General features: G+C 43.6%; 1 protein-coding gene across 34 annotated transcripts in view; it reads left to right on the top strand.

The window, feature by feature from the left end:
• Plekha5 (pleckstrin homology domain containing A5) overlaps nucleotides 1–20527 on the top strand; it is a 166802-nt gene that overhangs the window by 1571 nt on the left and 144704 nt on the right. For 33 of the 34 annotated variants that reach the window (XR_012911552.1, XR_012911551.1, XM_075982422.1 and 30 more), the window contains exon 3: nucleotides 1053–1110. The exons of the other annotated variant lie outside the window; for it this stretch is intronic. Coding sequence is in view for 31 of the 33 variants with exons in the window: in XM_075982422.1 (XP_075838537.1) it covers nucleotides 1053–1110 (58 nt within the window). In the remaining 2 variants the exon portion in view is untranslated. The remainder of the gene's footprint in view (nucleotides 1–1052; nucleotides 1111–20527) is intronic. 34 annotated transcript variants of the gene reach the window in all.

The raw sequence follows: 20527 nt of genomic DNA, 5'->3' as shown, positions 1-20527 counted from the left end.
GTTCGGTGAAGTGACTAATAAAGGTCCAAATTTGCAAAGACGTGGAGGAGGAAAGGGAAGGCTGCTGTAGCAAGCGTGATGAGGTTACAGTTTTAGGGCATTTCTGACTAATGAACCGTCATGTTTCCTAACTCCCTGTGCAGTCTTTAGCTTCAGCCTGTTTTATACACATATTGAGACTTAGATGGCCTCATTGCTTTTCTGGCTATGGACACGTTTATTTCATGGAAGACAATATGGGATTAAAGTAACTTAACCCAATCGTTTTGTGACATTATTTCATGCTTATTTTGGTCATTTGTGACACCAGTGTCTTCGAATTACCCTCACAGATTGTATAACAGTCACGTGCCAAAAGTAGTTTGTGCGTTTATCTATATATTCTACATATTTGTTTGGGTTTGCTTTCCTTTGCTTTGTTTTGTGCACATGTCGATGACTTTTCGTTTTGGAGATGGGTTACAATGAACTCCAAACCACTTGTCATCTTGAGTACCATGAGGCATATTAAGATACAGTCGCTCACCTGAATCATTCCCTAATTATGACTTGAAACTTCACATCTCTTAAGGTCGAGTGTATTGAAACACGGTGTGTAAGTGTTCAGCTCCTGCGAAAAAGTGCTTGAGTTATTTCATACCAGATGAAAACCTAGATGGATTTGGTTATGTCACTGGAATACACATTTTTAAATAGACAAAAAATACCTTAAAAAAGCAAAGTGCTCCTGGTTGGGGTTTTTGCCAATCAGTGATTGGTGTTTCATCTGGGTTTTGAAGACTTTGATTTTGGGGTCCTTTTTCAACCCTGATCATTAAAGGGAATATCATGTCAGGTCACCTCTAATATTGCTGGGACTTTCCTGATGGTTTTAAATTTGAATTGTGATATTCTTCCAAATACTGTCATGTTGATTATTGATTTGACCAGTCTAGATTTTGGGTAGACACCTCCTTAAATGAGCGTAGGTAATCATGAAGCTAGCTAAGATGGGCTTAAGCGTATTTTGCAACCCCACTGAAGTAATACTAATTGAAATGTGTGTTTTTTAGATTTACCCACTGGCTGGGAAGAAGCGTATACTTTTGAAGGTGCAAGATACTATATAAAGTGAGTGAATTTTGATTTCTTCCCTTGGTAATTCAAATGTCGAGATGAACCTGAACTTGGATACTTGTGAGTCTAGATACAATGATTATCTTAAAGTTTGCTTTATTATACAGTGTTAATTGTATCTTTTATATGGTTATGAGATTTTGAGAGGGAGGGTGGTGGCCCTCTTCATCATCTCATTCGCCTGGGTATTCCTGGATTCTTGGATTGCAAATTAGATTGCTTTGGGCCACATTCCTTTGCTTGGTGTTTTTGAAGGTTTCTGTGGTAGAACCTTGTAGCTGCTTTCTGACATTAGCAGTGTGGTACTTACAGGCTGTGGTTCTTGATTATCGAAGCGCGCACACACACTCTCATGCACCAAGAAGTATCTGGGTACTGTTACGATTCTTAACTTTTGAGATGAGTTCTGCCTGGGTGTATTTTGGCCTGAGCGGTTACTAAGTAGCAAAACTGCTGTAAAGCTGGGGCACTGACAAAGTAAACAGTAAACCCGGGACACACTGGAGCATCCTTTGTAATTCCTGTTTGGTTTATTTAAAAATGGCCAAGAGATTCTGTGTCTTACTAATACTTGTGTTTGGGTAAAAGGCTTTGAAGAGAGCTCGAGGGAAAAGATGCTGACTAAGCAGTGAGAACCAGTTCTCCAGAGCTGGTCGCCATTCACAGTGAAGTCAGTAGTACTCCCAAGTGCAGTGCTGGAGGTTGGCGTTGCAGTGGGAAGATTGCCTTCTCCCAAGGGGAGTCGTGCTTGAAGTTAAAAACTATTTGCTGAAAGAGCTTTGCTTCTGTTCGTGTATAAATATTTTTAGTTAATTTTAAAGAACGGAGTCTTGAAAGAGAATAAACGCAAGATCTGGTAATGATTTTAATAGTTTATTAATAGTAACAGATTCCTAGGTAAAGAAAGGTACAGTGGGCCCAGCCAGTTATTTTTACCAAGTGGTATTTTTTTTAAGATCATGCCATTACTTTGGTGGTTTTTTAAGATTCTGTAGAAGGATGCTTTCTGGAAAATGTCAAGGTATATTTATAGGTGCAGCCTCTTTTGAGTACAGCATCAAGAAAAGCAGAAGTAACCTAGAAGAACTGAGGATCTTCACAAGTGTGGGTCTTCTGGATTAGTTGCTTAGTTTTGACTAAGCTTTTTGTTTGAAGATCAAGCCATAGTTTGTTAGATGTCCTAAAAGAAAAAAAAATGAAGGCTTTGGTAAAAGGAGACCAGCAAGTGTTTTCCTAGCAATTATTCTCATTTCTGAATAAAATGTTTTTTGTTTTTTTTTTTTTTAGATATAGTACTGATGCTGTAAATAGAGGCAAGACATTTTGTTTGTTTGCTTTTGCTTTTTTTTCTTTGAGACAGAGTATAACTATGTTCCTCTGGTTAGACTGGAACTCATGGAGATCTTCCTGCCTCTGCCTCCCAAGTACCAGGACTAAAGGTATATGCCATTGTACGTACCTGGCATAAAAACAGCTTTTTAGTTTTTTCATTTATTCAACACACTTTAGATTACTGTACATTAAGCCTAACTGATCTGAGAATAGACTTTAATGTCAGAAATATTTTAATTTCAGTGAATGAGTATGTTCTTGGATGCTTGGAATTTTTTTGTAGTTCAAAATATTGCATAGGTTCAATGTATATGTCTTAATTCAGAACTAAACTATTAGACTTTGTCTTATTTTACTAGCTAGCCATTTTTGATGGTGTTTTCTTTCATTTTGAATTAGAATTTTACTTGAGTACTATGCCAAAGTCACCTTCTTAGGAAAATCAGGGCAATATTAGAAAGCTATAAATAAAAGCCATCCTAAATCTGGTGGACTTTAGTCGAGTGATATTGAAAGATAGCCGGTAATTGTGTCTAAAAGTAGAATTGTTCCTATGCTAAGAGCAGTTCATTCAAAACTGGGCTCGTCTTAGAAATCCATCACACACTGAACTTCTTCCAAGATGTTGGCCGTTCACACAGATGCTGTGCTGAATGTCGGTGTATGGCTTCACGTCTAGCTGTTCCAGAAGACCTGATTCCTTTATTTTTAGCTACGTCCCTACGATCAGCTATAACTTCTTAGAAACTTTTGACATACTAGATCGTCCCATATTGGGGATGCTTTCTCCTGATCGTGAAGACCAGATCTCACGTTAATGGTGGAAATAGCCAGAAGCATTGTTTCTCTTTGTTCCTAGCGTAAGAATGCCACGGGGGCAGTTCTGGATCTGGGCAGCTGAGGATCTTCCAAGGAATAAAATGTTCAATGTTCATGGATATCTTTTCATCTGTTGCTTCGTGAAGAAAGGGAGTTATCGATCAAAGGAAAGGAGGAGGGGATAGGAGAATGAGCTGGTATGAAAACTCCTAGGGGAGATGACCCTGGCCTCTGACTCCTAATCCTGTTGTGGGAGGTGCCCTTTGACAGTGGGGGCCTGCAGTACCTGAATGCTCAGGGGGATGTGCGGAACAGGAAAGCCTTCCTCTTCTGAGGACAGCGCTGGTGCCTGCTCATCATCACAGGGTCCTGGGAAGAACTTTCTCTTTGGGCAATTTTGGTATTGACAGGTGGAGTGGGCAAGTTTTAGAAGCTGGAGCATGAGTTTGGCCTAAAAAAAAAAAAAATTGGAGGTCAGCCTTCTGAACTTTAAATTAGACGAGCTGGAGAAAGACTGGGAAAGCTGAGCTTTCCTCTGTGCTTAAGCTCTGTGTGGATAACTAGAGATAGTGGAATGCCTGGGTGTGCCGACTTTGTATTGCTGGGTCTGTGCTCCCGATTCCTCCTAAAATGCTTGTAGACACATCTTCCCTGCAGAGCTTCAAGGATAAATAGTTGTCACGTCAATGAAGGACTGGAGCAGAGTGAAAGGTTTATGCATTTAAACAGGGTCACCAGTTTACTTTGTATGCTTTAAAAATGGGCTCTTTAGCAGAAGTTTACAGTTTGGATAAAAAAAAAGTTCCTAATATAGAGAATATATTTATTTTATATTCACTTGTTCAAAAATGATAATTTATGAGAATTCCGCAAGATAAATATGCGTTATATGTTTTGACATTTCCGATCTTCAGTGTGCTCTAAGCCAGCCTTCAAATTATGTATCTGTATTTCTCTTTCTCTTTTACACACACATATATAAATATAGAGTTTGAATATTTTCCATATTGCTTTCTAAACCTTAATTAATAAATGATGTGATTTATCTTCAGGGGAAAAGGCTAAAAATTATTGTAAGTGAATTTGTAACTTAAAGTAGAGCTTATCTATTCCATATCCTTGCCCCAAATCAAACTTGAGTCCATAAAGTACAGACAATAATCTTAATACTTGAATGTTATTAGGCGTCCTGCTTAGGCCTTTCAGAGATTGCTTAATGACTCCTTAATGACAGGCCACTGTAGCTTAAAATGAGGTGTGTCGTTGACTGTTCCTTTGTGCTCCAAAGCTTTGTGTTAGTTAAGTTCAAGTACAGAGCGAATCCTGACGCAGTGCTGGTGGTGGCAGAGACGCTGCTGGCTCCTTCCAGGTCACCAGGCAGGGAGGAGCAGGCACATGCATCCTTGCACTATTTACACACTAGGCAGTGCATGCAGATTCTGCAGGTAGCTTCTCATACTGCTTTTTTCCTTAAATAGAAATTTTGAAATTATTTTAGATATGCAAATAGAACAATGTATGATTTGGGATAATGAGGTTTCATTTCCATAACCTCAATAGACTCTAAAAATGTGGTGAGAATTCCCAAATACCTGCAGATATTCTCATAATATCTGGTACGAGATAGTCATTTAAACTGGCAAGGAAAGGGAAGAAAATAGGAAGGCAGGGGATGCACAACGGTACATAGCCATCATAAGAACATTAGAATTTATCAACTGTATTTGATATTTACAATTGTTTTGTAGCTATAGTTAGGCACTATAGCTGTTTAAACCAGATTATAACCAAAATTTTGAAAAAGTGTCTCAGACTGTAGCACAGGCTAGCCTAGAATTCGCACTGTGCAGCCCAGGTTGGCCTGGAACTCAAGGTGATGCTCGTGCCTCAGCTTCCTGTGTGCTGGGATTACAAGAGTGGTTATGACCGGCTGTGTGTCAGCAGAATGGTGGGTGCTTCTGCACAGTCAGTAGGTAGCGCTGTGCTTCCCCTTGCTTCCCAGAAGAATTTGGACTGTGATGTGGAGCCCTGTCTGTATGTGGAACCCCTATTCCCATCCGTTAGGTGAGTTCGTACACAGTGAACATATGCCTTGCATTAAAACGGGGAAATGTGTAGGGGAAACTTTAAAAAAAATTTTTTTTACTTTTTAAAATATATTTTTACATAGGTATATAAATTACAGAGTGAATGTATATATCAGCAATCTCTTTTAACTTTTTATTAGGTTTATTTTTTACTATATGTGTATGACTGTTTTGCCTCCTTTTATGTTCCCTGTGCTGGGCCCTCTGGAAGAACGACTGAGCAGCCAACCTTCTTGTTACCTTTTTTGTTATTTCTGTTTCTTTTGTTTGTTTTTTAAACTGACTCCCGAAGAGGCTATAAAGACCTCTTTTGTGTAGGCCATGAAGCTTCATTTTTAGTCACTAGTATTCAGATCAAGGTCTGTGGGCCAAAATGTCAAGACAGCGTGCAGGAGAGACGGCTCAGTATTTAAGAGTGCTGGCTGCTCTTCCAGAGAACCGAATCAGTTCCTAGCAACCACATGGCAGCTCACAACCATCTGTAACTGCAGTCCCAGGAGATCTGATGCCTTCTTCTAGCCTGTGGGTGCACAGACTCATGTGTAGGCAAGATGTCTATACGCAAAAGGAACAAGGCAGCTGAAGGAGGCCCTACACCTTGTGATTCTAAGTTGGTCACTTGGAACAAAAGGTATTATTTCATTACTAGTATTGCGGTTAGGTTATAATGCAACCCTCAAAGACCTTGATTAACCTACAAAACCTGTTGACTGCTATTAACAGGGTCTTATGTCTGGTGCCTCCTGTATGTTCATTTCGGGGTGCCTCACCATTTCATCCACTCTTCAGGGGCCTGAGCCCATAAAGGTGGGCGTGGGGACCACCCGCCATCTCTGGATCTCAGGTGCAATGGGAGAAACAGACATTGAAAACAAAAGAACAGATAATGTAATTTTAAAACGGCATCTTCATGAAGGCAAAGTACAGTTTGCTGTGAAGGATTCGGAAAGTTTGCTCTAAATAACTTAGCTTTTGTAGCTCTGCTACCAGCATTTCCAGGTACAGTTGAGCTTCTTGGTGGATTACGTGATTACAGTGCCCTTCTTTTTAGCCTCGGGCCCTCTACTCAAGACCAGGCCTGCTCTTTAGTCTCTTGATAAAGCTTAAGGCCTGGAGGCCAGTCGGCTTCTGAGAAAGTGGCACCCTTGATGCTCATGTCCAGTCTATAAGGATTTCTCTTCGCTGTTGCTTCATTTTGCTTATTATTACTTTCAATTGTCATTGTTATTGCATGTGTATGTGCGCATGTGGAGTCAGCTCTCGTGTTACCTCTCTGTGGGTTACAGGTATTAGACTCAGGTTGTCAAGCTTGCATCTTCTGGCTGAGCCGTCTTGCCTGCTTGCCCATGAGGTCTAGGTGTTTGAGGTGGTCCCCCCTCCCCCCCTTTAAGTTGGTGTTTGCTTGGGGTAGTGGGAGGGCGACACAGAGCTAACTAGACTAGAAGTGCTGGGAAGACTGGAGACGGGTCTGATGTAAACAGCCTAGTCAGGACTTCTGCACCGTGTCTGTCTGACACGTGTAAGTTGGGGTCAGGGGTGAAAGGTGTGCAAGTGTCAGTTGGAGTTTGTCGGTTGACAGCCACAGTCATCAGTTGGTGTCAGGAGAATTCTCAGGAGGAAGAGATGCATTCGCTGGGCTGCTCTGGAGCTGCTAGGAGGTAAAAGGGCCAGAGCTGGGTAGACGTGCGGATGAGCTAGCATTCAGATGTGGCGGTGATCTAAATGACTGGCCCCAACCTGCCTGAAGGATGACATGCTCTCCAGCTGGAGGACGGCGGGCTGAGTTAGTTCTGTGGGGAGATGCATCTGCTCTCAGGGTTGGCCAGTCAGGACTTTATTTTCCTAGGCTTCCTATTTCAGTTGTCTGTCACTCATACAGCTTTATTTCCTCAAGCCAAAGTTTCTAGGAAGGCTTTCATTTAAGCAGCCTGGATTAGACAGGGCAAACCTGGAATCAGGGACGAGACTGGTTTGCTGCTCTAATCTCGACGTTGATTGCTTGAACCAAGTCTCTGACAGAGGGAGTGGGAAGGAAGGAGGCCATTGATCAAAGATATTAAAGGGAAGTTGACGGGCCTTCAGAATCTTGCTGAGCAAGGCGGTTGACAGAAGAAGAGGTCAGAAATAAGTGGCCGCAAGAATGACGGTACCCTTGGAACAAGGGAATATTACGTGGGTGTGGGGAGTGGAGCCCTGGGTGGATACACTAATGACGGTTTGGTTTTTGAGTTGTTGGGAGAGCACAGTAGTATTTTAAATGGCTGAAATCTGGCCTTTACAAAGGCCTTTCCCCTTTCCATCAGTTACAATCAGACGCAAGCTTTCTCACCCAAACCCCAGGCCCCAGGGTTTCTCTGTGTAACCACCCTGCTGTCCTGAAACTCTACTCGTAAACCGGCTGTCCTCGAACTTGTTATTCAACAAATAGTGGGGTTTATACTTGTAATTCTAGCACCGGAAGCAGAGGGTCACCGCAGGTTCGAAGTCAGCCTGATCCTTAAAACCAAAAGTGCTTCCCTAATAAACACAGAGTTGGGAGGTGGAAGAACAGGACCTGGGGCAACGCTTTATACCCTCAAAGCTTGCCACCAGTGACCATTCCTGCAGGCAGGTTCATGTCCTAAAAGTTCCAGTCCATCTCGGAACAGCGCCACCTGCTGGGGACTAGAGCCTCAGGTACATGCCCACTAGGGACCTATCTCATTGAAACGGCCATATGGCTATATTAAATTACCATATTAAATAGCATTAATGTGGGGCTGGAGAGATGTGCTCAGCAGTCCAGGAGCACATACTGCTCTTCTGGAAGATGTGTGTTCTATTCCCAGCACCCATGTCAGGCAGCTCACGACAGCATCTTCTCGCCCCAGAAGATACTTGAACACACATGTTCATGCACACGCACTCAGGCACACATGTGTGCATGTGCTCATACTCAGGTATACATATACAGATAAAAAGGTTTCATCTTTTTTTTAAAATTAGTATCTTTTAAAAGTATGTTAGACTGATAAAACCACTTGTTTAATACTGTTTTTCTTCGCTCCAGACAAGGGGTAGTTATCATGGAAAGTCATCTCTCTCGCTGCTGTTTGCAGTCCCTTATCTTATCTGTTCTCACAGGATGCCATTAATATTGGTTGATGGCACGAATGACTGCTCATAGCGCTATATTTAATTATACGCTATTCATAAAACTTGTCATTTAGGGTTTTGTGAAATTTTAATATTCTATCCTTATGCTTGCCCGAGTTTGGTTTGTGTGACTCTGCTCAGGCTGTGGGAAGGGGACGGGAACCTGTTCAGAGAGCTGACGTATAACCCACTCCCCAGAAAGCTCAGGCTGTGGGAAGGGGACGGGAACCTGTTCAGAGAGCTGACATATAACCCACTCCCCGGAAAGCCAACACCCGACACCAGAACTTGCCCGTGGTCGTCCCGTTTTTGTTAAAAGTGCTCACAGTTGAAGTTGGAGCAGAACCACTGTGGTTTCAGGAAGTCAAGGCGCTGGTGGGGTCTGTACTGGGTGAGGCGATGGAATTTGGAGAGCAGTGGGCCCAGGAGAAACCTGAGGGACACAGAAAGCGGTCCTCATGGGCTGTGGATGATGGACATTTCCAGGTCTCCTAGGAATAGCCTCTGGACATTTGAGACTTACGCTCTAAAGTGGCCGGTACATACAGAAGCACCCGATCAAATCCGTGTGGTCTTAGCACTTTGTATGCAGACTTGGTCTCCAATTCTCACCTGTGACGGGCAGTTAGAGGTGTGGATGAACTGAGAACAGATGGCAGGGAAAGCTTTTCATCCCCCAGAGCCATTTGCATGGTTTACTGTGCCTTCTCCATTACCTGGTCGGGGTGCTTGTTGAACGTGTCAGTGACCAAAGCCGGATAAAAGCTGCGGGTAAAGAGACTTCACGTCAACTTCAGGAGTGACCCAGAGGACCTAGGGTCCTCTTCACCTGCCTTTCTTGGCTGCTGGAGGCTTCTCTCAACCAAACCAGAGTGTTTGCCTGTTTTCCTGAACTACAGCCTTTTGTTTTCAGCCCTAAAGGTTAAGCTCCCTTTTTAGTCACAAAAAGAAAAGAAATCCATAACCTGGCCTCTGGGAGCCTCATGTTCATTCCTGGGCTGCATGCTCGACCACCAGTCTCCATGGCCTCTTTATTCTTTCCTGTGGGTTTGTACCCATGAGTGCAAGTGCTTGCAGAGGCCAGAAGAGGGCGCTGGATCCCTTGGAGCTGGAGTTACAGGGTGTTGCTGGGATCTGAACTCAGGTCCTCTCCAAGAGTGGTACATGGTCTTAACCTGTGAGCCACCTCTCCATCACTCCCATTGCCTCCTCTTAGCTGGAGCTGAGGTGCTGATGTTGGCAAGCTTTCTAGAAGTGCTGTTAGGAAGGAAGGCCTAATTCACCGTGAGGAGTTGGAGCTCAGAAGACTAAACAAAGTGTCAGAGGTCGCCCTCTCTTTCCAGGAGAGAGGATGGGGTGGAGAAAGTGCTGCCTTCTGAAGAAATAGTAGAAGCTGATCCTAGACCAACAAGAAGTCTCCCTGTGCGTTTGTGGTGGACCGGGGTTTCCCCACGGCTTTTGAAGATACTCACTACTTAAAATGTAATTCCAAGGAGTGTGAATTCTTGAAAAGTTCTACCAGCTCTCACTTGTTGTTGACACTGTGTGTGTGTCGTGTGTAAGCCCTTCTGAATGGCTAAAATCAACATTATTCTTATAATAGTCACGGTCCAGAGAAAGAGGGGTGTGTGTGTAAGAATTAATCTCTGAGATAAAAATATGGCTTTATTCTTTATTCAGTGAATTAATCCCAACAGCTTTTTTTGAAGTCCATTTAAGATGTTATATGAATTTTACTAATTAAATATTGAGAATAAAGCTATTGAACCTAAAATTTAAAATGTAGTAAAAACAACAGTAGCATAAGATCTTGAAAAGAAAGAATTCCTTGCTGGGAATATAAATATAAATAAATGATATAAAGTACCATGTTACATTTAGATCAAATATTTTTCTCTTAAATATTCCTTACACAGTGCAGGTATATTCTAATAATGGTTTTTATTGTAGAAATTCGAGGTATATATCATCTTTTGATTGCATAGTGAGGTGGTTACTATAAATATGCAAATTATATATCATCTTGCAGATACTTGTGAGGAAAAACTGCACATCTTCCTCCCAGCGAATCTCTAGTAGATAATGCAATATCAATTGCAGCCTTTCAGCATCTGGACTTTGACAGAATGGCATTGCTGTTCTTTAACCCGTATCGTCCCTGTCCACTTTGGTCTTGTGTATTTGACCTTTCCCGTTTCTTCTCTTTTCAAGCTTCCACATGTAAATGGAATCATACACCATTTTTTCAGTGTATGACTTATTCCACTTAGCATCCTTGTGGAGGTTCGGAGGAGCAGAAGCCCATGTGTTTAAATACTTGGTGCCCAGTTGGTGAAACTGTTTGGGAAGAATTAGGAGGAGTGTCCGTGGGAACAGGCTGTGGGGTTTCAGAAGACTTCCCAGTGTCTTTCTTCGTTTTGTGGTTGTGTCTCAAGATGCGAGCTCTCAGCTACTGCTCCAGCACCATGCCTACCTGCCTACTGCCTGCCTGCCTGCCTGCCTGCCTACATACTGCCTGCTGCCATGCTCTCCACCGTGATGGTTGTGGACTTGAAATTTGTGAACCCCAAATAAGACTGTCCTCCAGCTTCATCCGTTTGTTGCAAATGCATTGGCATAATTTTCAGTGTCTGCTTGAACCTCATCTGTGGCTTGCCTGCTCCATATGTATCTCCCGAGTTCTTCATTGGTTGAATTTCAGTGGTTAATGTTATATATGTATTTGCATTTTTATGTGAAGGCTATTTGACTTGACTTAGTAGAGGTTCTCAAAGTATTTTGGTTTGTAAGTATTCTGTGAGAGTTTTCTGTGGGTACTCTTATTATATGTATATTTGTTATAAATTATGTACATGTGTTTCTGTTAGTCTGTGTTTTCACGTGCTATTAAGGCTTATTTTTCTTACCTTGCTGAGATGTGAAAGTGTGTATTCATATTCACTCTCATGAGCACCCGAGGTCCAGCATGAGCTGAGTCCTTTCCCAGCCACTTCCATTTGCTAAGAGGCCGTCTGAGCCAGTGGACATTGGCCATTGCAGGGGAGTGTGAAGAAACTTGCATTAATACAGTTGAGGATGATGCACTGCACATTTAGTGGCATATATATTTGGTTTTTACAGTGTGGGTTTCTGTTTAAGAAAATCTGTGATTTGGGGAAAAGACATCAGTTTAGCTAGTAAATGCCCAGATCATTAAACTAAGAACTTTATTTTATTTTATTTTGCTCCTTCAGGAACAAAGTAGCCCTTACTTGTGTCAGAAGCTAGAGGGCGGCTTGGATGTTCCCCGTGAGTGGAGAGCTAGAGGCACTGCAGGGTAGCAGTGTAGAACTATGTAGCACGTGACAGAAGCGGGAGCAAACTGAAAGTGGTGTAGATGTACCCCAGAGTGCTAGGCAAGGCAACTTTGGATGATGGCGTCGCTGACATTGGAAAAAGATAGTTGTCTTTTAAAAGAATTAGTTTAACAGAATAAATTACGAGTAGAGGAGCTCAGTAGGAGAGGCAGAATAAAGGGAATAAAATCTCTTATCATTCATAAAGTAAATAAAAGTTGGGATTGCAGCTGTATAGATCTTTGGGCATGACGCAGTTAGATGTATCAACACAAGCCCTGTGAAGATGCTGGGAATCGTGCGCTTTGGGCAGACTCTGCTGGTGGCACAGGCAGAGCCCGTGACCAGTGACGCCTTGAGTGGGCTGGGACTTGAAAGCTGCGGGTCAGGGGCCACGTGGGGTCACATTCCTTCTGAACCTCCTCCTCTCTCCCTCTTGTTGTATTCACAGGACAGCCTCCCAGAGTGGGAAGCAGGTCAGGCCTGGTCATTCCAGGCCCTGAACCTCAGATGCTTTCCCAGATGAATTGGGAGGACGGTCGGGTCGGCAGGATGTGTACTACCCTTAGTGTCTGCTTTCAGTAAACCACTTAGCTCTTGGGAGTCGGTGCTTCAAGCAAGTGGAAAGCCTTTGTGAATTCGTAATAGTGCTGCCCAGAAAACACTCAGAAATATCTGAAAGGATGATGGTAAAGGGGCAGAGAACCTGGATATGTGTAGGGGCCCTGGTCCATCTGGCCTCACACGCCACCTGCTGACCTGGGCTTTACAGCATCAGGCCAGCCCTCCCTCCAGCTGCTGTCATGAGTGATGTTGAGATTTGTTACAGCAGATCCACAAAGACGTTCTGAGCTTGATGGTAGCTGTGTGGAGAAGTCAAATCCAACAGGGTTCTAGGTCCTTTCTTGGTAGAATGGTTTCTGTCTGGCTTATTTCTGTAGTGTCATGGAAGGAGATCGGCATTAGGTATTTCTGTTACTGATTTTAGTGTTAATGGGGAAAAGCAATAAGCTAGCAGGGGAGAATATACAGCAAGAGTTAGGACTTTGCCCCGAGCTATTGCTGTATCACAAACCAGGGAAAAGCTCAGTAGCTGGGCACAGAGGTATGCAGATCGCTCTGAGTTCGAGACCTGCCTGGTCTGTCTGCATAGCCAGGTCCAGACCAATTAAGGCTACGTAGACTATGTTTCAGGAGGAAAAAACAAAACAAAACATGACTACAGTGTATAGAGCTGCATACATCCTTGGGTGTGCAGCACATCCTTTAGTCTCTCCTGGGCCTGCTCCTCTCTGTGATGAGGTCTCAGGTGGAAGGTACTGTGGTGTAGGTGATTCTGGACAGCCGTCATTAACCTCTTATTTGCAGATTTGTTTTCTGTGGTTTTATTTACATCTGTGGTCTACTGTATCGTGAAAATATCAAATACAAAGTACCAAAAATACAGTTCCCACATTTTGAATGGTTGGGTGTTTTGAGTAGTGTGGTGACATCCTGTGCTACCCTGTCCAGGACGCGAATCCTCTTTGCATACTGAATTTATGCTGTGTATGTTACCTTCTTTCTAGTCAATTGACAGTGTCTTCATTTGTAAGATTGCCTGCTGTGGTGACTAACTGTATTCAAGTAACTCCCTTTCCGCAGACTCAAACTAAATTGTGTGTACCTCTTTCTTTATTTCATGTCTTCAGTAAGGCATTGTACAACCTCATCATCAGAAGGGTAACTGAAGTAAGCCAAGATATTTTGGGGGAGTGAGACCATATTTCACATAGCGTTAATAAATATATTTTGATAAATTATCATAGGTGTGCACGTGTCCACACATGCACACATGAAAACACACAGTATGCACAGGGTTTGGTGATCCCACTGGGAGGTCTTGGACTATATGTCTTCTATGGAGAATAGGTCCTGCTGTATCCTGGACTTTTGGGGATGATTTAGCTCGTTTTCAGGTAGTCTCTGACCCTCTAGCAGGCCAGGCCAGCTTCTCTATAGCATAATGAGAGGCATAGGGGCTGGAGACATGGCTAATCGGCTGGATGACCCAGGTTCAGTCCCTAGCAACCACATGGTGACTCACAGCTGTAACTCCAGCCGAGGGTATCCGACATGCTCTTCTGGCCTCCATGGTACCAGGCATTCATATGATGCACCAAAACATATAGACAAAACACCTAGACACATAATTTTTTTAAATTAAAAATGAGAAAAGGCATTTAAGTAAATGAGCACATGCACAGGACTCTTGAAGCCTAGGTTTGGTACTGGGGTAATGTGACCCCTGACCTCTGGCACTTCTTATCGGCCAGTGAACGTCTCATTATTCAGCTCAGCTCCTGTCGGCCAGCTCAGATTCAGGGTGTGGGCTGAAGTAGATTGCATCTTTTGGTGAGAGCAGACTCAGCACAAAACTAGAGATTCAAAGAGAAAAAAAATGGAACACTTCAAATCCCAAAGCATGTACCGAAAAATACTGCTGCCCTGCCCCCACCTCAAATACGGGATTAAACTGGATAACGGACTCATTGCTGATCATGTGCTCCTGAGGTCCAGAGTGGGCCTCGGTGGTTCTTCTCGGTGGCCTGCAGGAACTGCTTGAGTTTCAGGGTGTTTGGAGACTGTGTTCTGGATGAGCTCAGAGCTCTGCCCACGCCTCTAGGACAGTGTGGGGTCCAGGCCCTTGTCGTGTTTGCCCCGTTTTATTTCCTGTAAGCATGATTTCTCAATTCAGTTTTGTTCACTCTTCCTTGCTTATTTGTCTGGTGACGTGAGCTTTCCAAGCGTGGAGCTATCCCTTGGTCCTGGTCACCACTAAATTCTCAAACCTTAGAATTGTACTTTTCTCCCCGATGGGATTTGTATTATATATACTTTGGGATTAACATGAAAACAGCTTGTTAAAATACCACATGTAAACCCCATGTCTTTAGTACCTGTAGAAACTTATTTGGGTATTTATTGCTTATAGGGGAGATGGGGAGCTCAGAGAAAATGGATAGTTGAATCCACAAAAGTTACCACAAATAAAAGTGGGCCGTCTGAAGAATGTGGAGGACAGATTTGTCCACAGACGTCAGACTTCAAAGGTGGGGTGGGGAGTGAAAAGAAATCTGATGGATTGGAGTGGAAATTCTCCCGAGAAGCCACACAGGGAGTGGGTGTAGTTAAGGAAGCCTACTGCAGGGTGAGGTGGAGGTGTGATGTGGTGTGGTCACTGAGTTGTGGTTCTTAGGCACCAGTTATGGGTGTGACAGGGTCCTGAAGAAGGGGGCATGCAGGGGTAGCAGGAGAAGAGGTGCAGGGCTCGGGGGTGGAAACATCACGAACTCTTTAAGACGGTACAGTAGTCCTCAGGAGAACAGCATGGAGAGCTCAGATGCCGAGGCCATGTCCTCACAGGCTGAGGAGACGGCCATGGAGCAGTGTGGTGTGAGTGAACCTGCTCCCTGGCTGCTTTCCTTAGGCCAGGCTGGAGACTGGGTCAGAGGAAGGACAAAGCTCTGTCGGGCTAATGTAGGATCAAGGGGTGGATGGGAAAACGGTAGAGATGATGATGGGCATTGATCGATTTATGGATTCTTAGAGAAAGGATCCCCTGAGGCTAGAGTCTCATTTGCTAAAAGGTGGTATCATCCCAGCAATCCCGACTCTTGTCTGCTCCTAGTGGGTGTTTAGGGAGATACATGTGAACTTACGTACTAAGTACATGCAGCCTTCTACACTGTTCCAGTGGATCGCAAAGTCTGCACGTGATTCAGTCCCTTTTAAACAGTGTGATGTTTACCTGCAACACACACACACCCCTTTCTGTATACTTGAAATTATCTTTAGATTGCCTAAGTACCTAATGGTATGGAATCATGCATTAATAGTCCCCCATATTGATTAAGGGATAGTGACAAGAGAAACTGTATGTGTTCAGTACAGACGTAGCTAACGTACGCCTCATGGTGTAGTGTATGGATAAGACTCGAGGAATACCACTCAAACAAGTGCTGGCGAGGCCAAGCATCCGTGCGGTGATGGTAGCTGTGTGTGTGGTGGGGGTGTGTGTGTCTCATCTCTTCCCTTGGATGGACTCGGCTTCTTGGTCACTGGGGCAACCACACAGCATCTTTTTAGATGTCGTGTCTTTTCCCATGATGCTTTCTGCCCACCGTCGTTCAACCTGTGGGTGTGAAATGCAAACATAGAGGACTGGCAGTCAATTCATTTAAGATCTTTCATGTTTTCTCTGTGGGTTTTTTTTTTGTAATAACTTTTTTAAAACTAGAAATGGCATTTTCTAAATGTGAACTATTTAAAGATGTCCAGCATTAATAATATGTACAAATACTAAAGGATAGTTTAATTTATAGAATGCTAGTTATTAAGTAAATTAAATCTAAAATCTAAGGATTAAGATTTCATGTTTATATTTCCTGTTCTTTTGTTAGTTCCTTGCATCCGTGTTAACAGTGGACATCTTCAGTGTAAATATTGAAGCTCTGTCTTGCTCTCCTTTCGAAAGTTCACAGTATGTGCTGAGCCAGAGCAGACTTTGGTAGCCTCCCACACTGGGGTTGGTGCATGCAGCAGTGCAGGAATGACAGCAGCAGAAGGCTACAAGTTCCCAGAACCCCCTGGGAATCACTGTAGAAAAGCCTTTGACCGGGACTGTACGTGAAGAATAATTAACAGCAATTACTTTCTTCCCTCCACTCTTTGGTCAGGCTCGTTCCCATAAAAGAAGTAAGACTGGTTAATAATCCTGTGTAATTAAACTGCTTGCGCAATACAAGTCAGGCCTTATTTTTGATTTTTTAATTTGGTGCTGCAGAATCGAACTCAGGGCCTTGCCGTGTTCGGCCTTACTGGGATGTCAGGGCAGGAGCTTGAAGCAGAAACACTGCAGGAACAGATGCTGGTTACAGGCTTGCTCCCATGCTCATGAGCAAACTACCTTTGTTAAACAGCCCAGGCACGTGCTCGGGATGGTGCTGCCCACTGTGGGCTGGGCCCTCCTACATCAGTTAGCAGCCAAGCAAATGAGCCCACAGACGTGTCCACAGGCTAGTCTGCCTCCCTCGCCCCGATGACCCCAGATCTGTGTCAGGTCGACAGCTGAAGCGACTATGACAGAATGAAAGTGGTTTTGGTTTTTGTTGGGATTTTAAATTTTTTTATGCTTATGTGTGTTTTGCCTTCATGTTTATATGTTTACCACATGTGAACCTGGTGCCTGCAGAGGTCAAAAGAGCAGAAGAGGATGTTGAATCCCTGGAACTGGTTATAAGCCACTGTGTGGGTGCTGGCACTGGGCCTCTTCCTCGGCAAGAGCAGCAAGTGCTGCCAAGCCACCTCTCCAGCCACCCGGTTCTTATTGTCGATCTTTTTAGTCCTCCTGCCTTTCCATTGAGCGTCTTTCTTTTTATTTTTTTAGGCAGGGTCTCACTGTGTAGACCAGGCTATCCCGGAGCTCACTGTGTGGAACAGGCTATCCCGGAGCTCACTGTGTAGACCAGGCTGTCCCGGAGCTCTCTGTGTAGACCAGGCTGTCCCGGAGCTCTCTGTGTAGACCTGGCTGTCCTGGAGCTCTCTGTACAGACCGGGCTGTTTCAAACTCACAGAGATCATCCTGCCTTTTCTTCATGAGTGCTGGGATTAAAGTGGGTGCTACCTCACACAATTCCATTGGATGTCTTTGTGCCATGGGGCTGGCACCTCTGGTTCAGACCTGGGTGTTCCTGCTTTTGGTTTCCATCAGCAGATGTTTATTGAGGAGTAGGAAAAGTTACTGTTTCTAGAGGAAGGGACCTCTCTGCTACTCCAGTATGGTGTGAACGGCTGTAATGAGTGAATGGTGAATTTTATCCATATATTTGTTCTCTATTCATCGAAGTGGTTTCCCTTTTTTAATTTACTGCTTCAGTGAATTGCATAAATTTATCAATATCCTTGATAATCTTGAACGTCACGTTGATAAGAGAAACTGAATTTGCTTATGTTGTACCCTTTTAAAAATTAATAAACTTGGGGCTGGAGAAAGTAGTTATTGTAGAGGACCTGAATTCAGTTCCCAGCACTCACATCAGGTGTCTCCCAACCGCCTGGAACTCCAGCTTCAGGGAGCGGACACCTCTCTGACCTCCTTGGTCACACACACAGACATGCATACATACGCACAAATAACAAAAATAAAAATCAGCAAACTATATGTTAGGGTTGGGTTTGCAAAGTTGGAAAGCGGGCGTAAGGAGTTCTGCACATGTACTCATGCACACCTGCCCTGATGTTGATGCCGTGCACATCAGAATTGGTGCACACGCCGTGTCTTTCCTTATTTCCCTGAATTTAGTGTGTTGAGGTTGGCTCTGGCTTAATGGATTATGATGACTGTGAGGGTGGTCTCCTCCATGGTGACACACAAGATAGTTTCATTGCCCTGAGATCCCTCCGCATTGCTTTGCCGGTTTGTCTAGCAGCCTGCTGCTGGTGATAGTAACCAAGTCATATAATGCCCTTCTTCTGTGCCCTCATTTTCTTGTGTAGGTTGTTGTGACCTCAGAGCAGGAGTTGGGAGGTTTCTGCTCTGCTCCTGAAGAGCTGGAGACTGGAGTTGGTTACTTGATAGTTTGACTGTTGTGCTGACTTTGTTTCCTCTGTACAACTCTGTCATATTTAGAAAATTTTTTAAAATGTGTTTGGCACATTTTAGTACAGAATTGTGCCAAGTGTGGAATACTCCCCAGAGTATACTCGGTGTTGCATCAGCGGGAGAGGGTCTCTACCTCCAGGAACGCACCGACCTTGGATTTGTGCTTTGTTAGAGGCGCGAGCCTGCAGGTGTGTCTGGGATCTGACGCAGAACTGCCCTTAGCGCACCTGGCTGCTTATTTCTAAGACCTAGAGCATGGCTTCCCCCAATTATGTTTCCACTATGGTTTTGTCATGCATTTCCTTGATATGCGCTCTTAGGGTGAAATGCATTGTTGGCAGGCTGTCTCTCTTTCTGTAGAACATGAAAACTGTGCATGCATTTATTCAGATATGAACCCTCGTGTCTGTCAGTGCTCCCTGTGGGAGATATGGTAACAGCCTTACATGGTAGCCCTCACCCTTTCAGATGTCAGAGAAACAAAATCTTCCTTCAGAGAATTTTCAGCTACAAAGAGAAAGTTTTTTAAAAGTTCAAATAAACTTTCTTTTTTACTGAAATTGGAAAAGATGAGATGAAATGAATATACCATGGCAAATAACCTGCCAAGTACCGGGACTGCAGAGATGAGCTACACCAGGTCTACAGATCCCTGGAGCCTCGTAATGCCTAGTGGATTTTGAACTATTTGCTTCGTTTGATGCACTTTGGGGAAAATATGTTGCATGCTAAGACTTCAGTACTTGCTGTGTTGCCCAGGATACCATCAAACTACAATTCTGCCTCAGATGGCGTTGTAGCAATCAAATCATACCTGGCCCCCACTTTACCCTGTCTCCATATGGATACAAACCCGTTGTAGTTGGAGATTTTGAGAGCAGAAACTCAGAAACAACTTTAAGTTTTGGTCCCTTTGATTTGTGTGGCTGCTAGGTGTTTTCTATGCATGATCTCCTCTATTGTAAGCCACTGTGACCTAGTCATCACTAACTGGGCATTTATTGAGCTGTTAATACATAAGCGGTTGACTTTCCAAATGAGGAGGTAGAATTGAGACTCATGCTTAGGGTGGTTTAGAATCATCTAAAAGATCTCAGTTGTGCTTTGTGGAAAAACTTCCATCTGAGAAAAAAAAAAAAACAGACAAATCTCAGCTACAGAATCAATAAGGCTTCGGCTTCCAGGAGGCCACCCTGTGAATACATCCCAGAATACCCGGTGGGTGCCTGAAACCGTGACTTTGTGTTTGCCCTTTACATATGTAACTCAGATACAGTTTAATTTTATAAATCAGGTAAAAAATTAAAACAGCATCAAAGAAGAAAGTAGAAGCATAAATACTGCAGTTAAAAAGGCCAGCATCTGTTTTGTTCCTGGGACCTTTATTAATTGTGGCTTTGGTGGCCGAGACAGCTGAGTAACCACTGGATGGGTCAGAGTGGGGACTCAAGTAACCTCAGATCCAAGCTGTTTGGGGGAAGAAATTGTATCTGTAGTAAACATGCAGACTGTCTCTTGTCATTCTGTAAACACTGAAGTATAACTACTATTTACATCAAATTTATATTATGGTGGGTATCAGTAGAGGAACATTTTGTCCCACTCAGTTCCGCAGCCGTTCAGTCCGAAAGAAACACACAGAGGCCTCCGTTAATTATACACTTGGCCCATTAGTCAGGACAGAAACCTTCCATCTACAGGTATTTAAGTAACCAAGTGTACAGAGGTGGTACATAGATTATATGCAGATACTGAATATAACATGAAGATAATTTTTGTTTGTATTCTGAGACAGGATCTTTCTCTATGTAGTCGTGTAGTAGACTAAACTGGCTTCAAAATCACAGATCTGCCTGCCTCTGCCTCCTGAGCGCTGGGGTTAAAGGCCTACACTCCCACGCCAGGTTTAATATACAGGATTGAGCACGTGCAGACGCGGGTACTCATGGGAGTAGGCTTGTAACCATTTGGTTGCAGATACTGAATATGGACATGCTGGATTAAAAGGATGGTTTGTGTTCTGGGCAGGTGAAGTTTGCTCATGCTACCTGGAACAGTAT

The sequence above is a fragment of the Microtus pennsylvanicus genome, chromosome 8 (assembly GCF_037038515.1).
Source record: "Microtus pennsylvanicus isolate mMicPen1 chromosome 8, mMicPen1.hap1, whole genome shotgun sequence".
Taxonomy (NCBI): domain Eukaryota; kingdom Metazoa; phylum Chordata; class Mammalia; order Rodentia; family Cricetidae; genus Microtus; species Microtus pennsylvanicus.
The sequence above is the reverse complement of the archived record's forward strand: the minus strand, read 5'-3'. Positions and strand labels throughout refer to the sequence as shown.